The 7,272-nt window shown below is 33.2% G+C and overlaps 1 protein-coding gene across 1 annotated transcript; it reads right to left on the bottom strand.

The window, feature by feature from the left end:
- Window positions 1–1,945: 1,945 nt before the first annotated feature.
- Window positions 1,946–7,272, bottom strand: LOC130726465 (uncharacterized). Its single transcript, XM_057577727.1, has 11 exons — window positions 6,693–7,272; window positions 5,383–5,485; window positions 5,091–5,104; window positions 4,743–4,967; window positions 4,565–4,636; window positions 4,186–4,272; window positions 3,972–4,010; window positions 3,712–3,816; window positions 3,417–3,582; window positions 2,421–2,530; window positions 1,946–2,318 (listed from the first exon to the last, which is right to left on the bottom strand). The coding sequence occupies exons 1-11, from the start codon at window positions 6,909–6,911 to the stop codon at window positions 2,232–2,234; spliced, it is 1,227 nt and encodes a 408-aa protein (XP_057433710.1). The 5' UTR covers window positions 6,912–7,272; the 3' UTR covers window positions 1,946–2,231.

Here is a 7,272-nt window from a genome sequence, read left to right as displayed (position 1 = left end):
ATCACCTTTTAATCGTTCATCCAACGTTTGAATTTGACAAAATTTGATATTATACTGCGATTAAGTCTTGAAAGTAATTTAATAGTAGTTATTCAAAAAAAATCTCTTTAATCAAAATGGCAATGGAGGGCATATTTTTATTTTTCAAATTGGAAGGATTACATAATATTTTTTATAATACATAATTTGTAGAATGTTGGGCTTATGTTAATTTATCATTTCATACACTTCACTTTAAACATCATCAAATTAGATAATATTTATTAAAAAATAAAAATATGCCATTATCTCCCTTTTCCTCAAAAAATCTCAAAAAACTAACTCAGAAACAACTCATTAGTGTGAAGAGGCCAGTCACATATTTATAACTTTGTAAAGTTAGCACGTGGAAGTACCTTTAAGGAGTAAGCAAACTCAACATAGCCCAAAGTTTGGGGTTAACCAGAATAAACACTCATGTGGTATATCTCTTCCCCTTATCTTTGTCAATTAGTTTTGATTACTAACATAGGAATTGAATTCGTGATTATAAAAGATCACTCTAAATCAATGTTGTTAATGGCCGATAGCGGCGAGCCCAAAATCCGCAATAGCGCTATAGCGTGTAGCGCTACGGCCGCTACGCTGAAGGAGGAGGAGGAAGAAGGAGGAGGAGGAAGGAGGAAGAAGGACGAAGCAGGGCTCTGTTTTCATCGTGAAAAACAGAGGAGAACCCAAAGGAGAACGTAGAAGCAAGGTTGAAGAAGAGTAAACACAACGTTCCAATTAAAAAAATTGTGAAAGCCCCAGACTGCCCTTAAAAAGTTTAAAATTATGTTTAAATCTGGGGGCATTTTAGGGTTTTCTCCCTGAACAATAGAGTTTTTATCCTCACTTGAAAGTAGGGGTGGGAATAGGTCAGGCCGTTTTTATCCACAGGCCCAGGCCAGGCCAGGCCAAATTGATAAATAGGTAAGGCTTAGGCATTTTGAAAAGCCTATTTAGTTTAAAAGGCTAGGCTTATGCCATTCAAAAAGCCTTGTAAGCCTTATAGGCTAGCCTATTTAAGTAAATATAATTAGTATTTTTCTGATACATTTTAAATATGATTAGTATAAATATATATTTACCATTGATGATGTTTATATATTAGAAATTTATCATAATATCTTGATATTATATACTTATTGACATTTTTATATATTTAAGCAAATTGACTTATATAGTGATTCAAAGTTATAAGTCTACGTAGAAATAGATATATGATGTGTTTAAATACCTTAATATGAAGTGTGATTTTAATTGGGCCCTCTAACTCTAAGAAACCAACATAATCTTGTTTAGTTCCATTTCTACCTAGTAGCTTATAATATTATAAATCTGATTGTTGAAAAATTTATTTTAGTATAATTTAACACGTTAGCTTATAAGTTTGATAGTTTCTTTACATATAAGTTTGTTAGCAAACGTAAAACTCATCTAGTGAAACAGACCTTTAAACAGGCTAACATGTCAAACCAGGCTTTTGGGAAGGTCAGGCCAGACTTGAAAAAAAGTCTTTAACAGGCCACAGGCTAGGCTTAGGCGTTAAGACTTTTTTGGTTAACTTTTTAGGTTCTACTTGGATGCTGAACGCTTGAGCCTTATCACGTGCTAATCTTTACATATTCTACTTTCAGTTAGCATCTGCTCAAGTTAATAGATAAATTTGAAAATTATTAAGAGTTTGAAAAGAACTTTATAACACAATTCAACTCTTTTTGTCATGTTATGTTTGTTTATTTCAATTCCATTCTCTTATCATTTTGTTTGATTTAATTTCAAACAGAACCGCGAACTCAGGTATTGTCATGCTTGTTCATATACACTTAAATTGCCACTACAAAGAGGTAGGAGTGTGAAATTTTGTGTATCAAATTATCCATACTCATATCGCGAAACACATAAATCAACTAACACATAATAGTTCTAATTCAAATAGATATCTCGGATTCGACTCTATATAAATACAACTACATTAACATTCGGTTTTACCACTCATAGTGTCCTTCGCGGCTCAAGTAAAATTGTCTCATTAGATAATAGAATACTTGTGTCTCCATCCTAAAAAATATGAATACTCCTCGTAGACTGTAAATACTAGTACAAACAAAACAGAAGTATAGATCTAAGATCCTATGTTAAAAATCCTGAATTTCAAAAGATTGAATATTTTTAACAAGAATATACCTATTTTTGAACTTGAAAGTTAATCATCCACATGCTACTATGGTAGGATCCATTGTTGAGGAAGCGTCCCTGTCACACATTTCAGGGCCAATAACTATGGGTGTTTCCCCCTGCAATTAGATGATGATTGATGAATGACTTGAGCTGAGAGGTTAATAATATGAAAAATTGTCTTGGAAATAGTTCTTTTTCTTTCACCAATGGAAGCATACCTTTGCAAGGTTCCTAAAATATGTAATGGTGTAATTTCCAGTGGGAAATAAAACTTCAATAAGATCTGCTAGTACCAAATGAGGTTGGGAGACTGCTCCATTATACCAATCTATCAAATGCAGAGACAAACATTATTCAATGAAAGTAAGCTAACAAACTAAGAAGCACAAGCTCATGCATCATGCTAGAATAGAATGTACTTAGTGATCAATTGGATTTTCAAGCTTATCATAACAAAGTTATATATTCTTGTCAAATAAATCTCACAGCACCTGGTTAATTAGATTCAGGTGCTAAAGACCATGTTCCTATTCCAAAATTAAACCACAACATGTTAAACTTCTCAATGGAGCCTGATTTGGGTTATTTGAAGGTTTTTGGATCTTTATGTTTTACTTAGACCACAAATGAGTGTTTTTGGGTTACAGATTGTGTTGGTTTTTTCCTTATTTAGAGTTTTCCTAGAAGTCCCAAATCTAATGGATGAAAAAAAAATTTATACACTGGTTTCCTTATAAGAGTTGAAATCCCACACTGGATGGTCCAAAATTCTTTGCTATTAAACTCTTTTATATTAAAAAAAGAGATGAGGTTAAGAGCAAATCACTCAAAAAAAAAAAGTTGAGATTGAGAGGAACACACACCAGATTTTGAAATCCACTTTTGTATGAAAGTGAGAGATTAGATTTTGGTGTGTTTTGTTTTCAATCTCAAACCTTCATTTTACAAAAAAGTTAGACTTCACCCCCCTATGTGGGATTCAACTTTTGGTCTTAAAATATTTTCAGGCACTAGATGTGGGGCTTATAGGGAAACCCCAAATTAGGAGAAACTCAATACAAACTAGGCAGAAAAGGTTATTGATTTACATATAGCAAGGCCATGTTTGTGTCTCTGATTACTCTTTGGTTCTTGAGTTCATTTTCTTGTGAATCACTAAATAAACACAAGAGATAGATCACAAGGGCATTAAATTGGAGATGCAGGTAACTTACCAAGAGCTGTATAGTTTTGAATCCGTTTGTCATATCTCCATAGGCTTGTGTTTGTAAGAAAGGAAAAACAAGAACGATCTTCAACATTCAGGTTTTGGATGAATGTTGATAGCGTGTAGTTGACTGGATCAGAAGTTAATGTTTCATCAATCACTACTTCCACAGTCTACATACAAAATTACATTTACTCAATTACAAAAAGTAATAAGTAAAAAGAAAATAAATTAAGATATCTAAATAACAGAATTGAATTTTCTCATTAAATAAGATATCTAAATATCTTAATTAAACTTACACATAGGATGGCGTGCAATTCCTCTAAGTCATCAGGATCAGAGATATTGTATGTGTGCTTGCTCATAGAGTCATCCAAATTCGCTCCGCCTGCATCTTCCACATACTGTGTGCCAAGTTTTTCTATAAAAAATTAGATGGTGACAAGGGGAACATGAAGCACGAGCAGCAGATTAACTAAAATATGATATGAAACTGATCAGAAATGCTTGGCTTGAATAATGTATTTACAAGTCAAGCACTAAATCAATGGTTTCATACCTTCAACTGATATCCATCCTTTGTAAAAGACCAAACACCCTGCAAAGATGACATTTCAATTGAAAATAACACAACATTAAAGGTTATTCATTGGGTGCCAATAAAGAAAATCCATGTATCAGAAGTAAGCTAAGCTACAGATAATTTGCAGAGAAAACAAAGCTACAATGATTTTGAAATGTGTATTAGAGGGTTTATTTGCTATGGTACATACCGTATCATACTTCATCCAAGCTACTGTTGGCTTGAACGATGTCCTAGTTTTTGCGATTTCAGCCAAGCACAAATAGTTCTGCTTAACCTGTACAATAACAAACCATTTGTCTGAGTAACATTTATCACATATTCTAATCAGATAATATCATGAAACAGTGATTGATTAGTCTCCAAGTCCAAATTTTATTTCATGCATACAGAAACTTGATTAACTTTTAAGTACAAAGTAATTTAGAAATACTTATATCCTGATTATCAGTCAAGGCAAGAGTGAGGAAGAAATTTCAGCATTAAATTAATATCAATTTTGTATGTAGAGAAACGCTGCCATCGAAATTATTAGTTGTATAGTTATATGGACTGAGTGGTGTTCTTACTGTACTATAGACATCATTGGCTCTAGCTTCAACATTTGCAAAAGCTCCCATGAACTTGATCCACTCTGCTCTCTATCAAATTAAAGTAAATGTCATATTTATTTCTAACACATGAAGCACAGTTTAGATCCTTAAGGATTTTGAAAATTTATCTATAGAGTCATCTCAAGTTGCTTACCTGCAAAGGGGTATCCTCTGCAAAAGGAACAAAAGTTGCAAAATTACAAGATGGATGTTGATCAGTGTCAAGGTCAGTGAAGAAGTGTGCAGCGAACTGCGCAAGCTTTTGAACATCGCTTTTGTTGAACATTTCTATCTGTCCTCCTTCATACAATTTCAACACACATGGAGAAGCCACAGTGTCTGAGGTTATGCCTTTTAAGCTCTCAAGTAAGCCTAAAAGCTGCTCAAATGTCAAAAACAATAATAGGAGGACATAAGAATGCAAAGCAGAAAAGAAATTAAATCCTCAAATCTTGATCATGGAAACACGAATGTGAATCCGGAAGTAATAAGAGATTCTCACCTCTACGAAGGAAACTTGAGTTCCAATCCCCAGAAGCAAAAGAAAGAAAGAAAAAAAGAAAAGAAAATGTTAGGCATAACAAAGGTGAAAAATAATTACTTTGCTAGTTTGCAGCTCATGAATAAGACATCCTTTTTTTGCATTGGAACATTGAATTGGTACTGAATTTTGGTTTGCTGGTAAAATCACATGGTTTGTGGTGTTATCTGCTAGCATATTGATTTCAAAGAAAAAAGAGAATCAATAAGTTGAATGAGAATGAGCAAGGAGTTTAGGAATATGCATGGCATACCAGGAAATGAATCTGTATCAACAGAAAAGTTTGACAATGGTATTATAAAGGATTTGATTCTTGACGTGCAATATTTAGTCCTTGATGCAATTCTTGAATTGTTCTGCCAGTAAAAGGAATTGGTGGAACAAAATTAAGTTGACTAGAAACATAGATTAGTAGGAAAATTGCAGCAAACATGCAAAATATTAGAGAAAAAATTGTAAATCCTATGTTTAATTCATTAAAACATACATTCTCAGCAGATTACTGTTATACATTATACTGATATATGATCTACTTTAAAAATCTCCTATCTTTTTTTTGTTTTGTTTAAATACATGTATCCTCCACTGAAGCAATCATGTATGAGTCGGGTAGGACCTATATGAGTGGTAAAGTTCTTCCTACCAAGTATTTAACGCAACTGCATTTACAGGGATTCGAACCCAAGACCTAAGCATAAGCTAGAACAACTCCCTCCTAGTTGATCTACTCGCTTTGTGGTAAAGTCTCCTATCTTTGACTACTTTCCCCGATCAATGTTTTTGAAAAAACAAATTGGGCAGCTAATAGATTGATCATACTAGTTTATCAACCCTTAATAAAGTAGTTTCCAATTGGGAAAGTACAAAGGCATTCTTATGATTATGTGAATTTCTTTTATAAAATCATTGAAACAATTTAAAGATAATAGGAACCTGGATTATGTTACAATGAAAGTAGGGAAAAATTTCACCAAATTACAGATTCAGCATTGAGGGTATTCAGGTCCCTAATATAAATAGTAAATACCCAAATTCTCTCTCAAATAACAAGATAGTTACTCTCCCTCTCTACCTCTCCACTTTTTATAGGCAGTAGCATATTTTATTTCTTCAAAACTATATCTATCCAGCTAACCCAACTAACGTTTTCACTAACAGACATCTAAAATAAAATTTGATAATGCCTAAATTTTCTCATCCACACTAATTTAGGCTATGCCTACCATTTTCCATTTCATTATTTATCTACTTAACCAGAAATCAAACTAACACTTAAGGACCTATTGGTGTAATAAAACTCATTCATATACACATTCCACAGACAATAATAGCATGTTTGGACACACGGTGGACAAACACCAAAATCACTTCTAAACAACAAGTTGTAGTTTTTCTTCTAGCATATTAGATAAATTTTTCTTTAGTTAGAATCAATTCTAGCACCCAGAAGATACTCACAGAAGCTTTTCACCAAAATTGGTTTTTGTTTTAGAATAATTTACCCAACACACACTAAAGAACAAGTTGTTCCCAAAAATTTCTAAGATATCTTTCATGGAGTACCTGGAGAAGAAGGTAGCTCTGGCCATCAATTGCATTTTTAATGACTTTGAAGGTCTGGCCATAGTAAATATGAAAGTTTACAGCATCTTCCACCTTTGATAAGTTACCCACTTTCACTGCAGGGGTTGCCCCCTGAACACCTCCACAGTTAAAAAACCAAACCAATGCTAACAGGAAGAAGGGTTGCAGCCATGAACAATAACAAGTAGCTGAATCCATAAGCTGAATGAGTTACCTCTTTGGCTCTTGCTATATAAAAATAATTTGATCACTGAAGCCAATTATATATAGTATGTTTGCTCATTATCATTACTTTAAAGCACTTTTATGAGGTCATGAAAAGCTATTTGACTTTTTGGGAAATTTTCTGAAGCTAAATTGCATCAATTCCTTGTGTGTGAGAGTGGTGTCTGCAGCTTTTTCCAGATAAATGGATTGGAATTATGAAAATGATTTGTAGATATCCGAATAATGTAGAAATTCAATAGATATCTAGACTAAGAAAGAAAAGAAGTGAGAGAGACAAAAAGAAAAATGAGTCACTGTTGAATATCCGTACTATTTGTATGTCTAATTGCAT

The sequence above is a fragment of the Lotus japonicus genome, chromosome 6 (genome assembly GCF_012489685.1).
Source record: "Lotus japonicus ecotype B-129 chromosome 6, LjGifu_v1.2".
In the NCBI taxonomy this organism is placed as follows: Eukaryota; Viridiplantae; Streptophyta; class Magnoliopsida; order Fabales; family Fabaceae; genus Lotus; species Lotus japonicus.
This window is presented reverse-complemented; position numbering and strand designations above follow the sequence as displayed.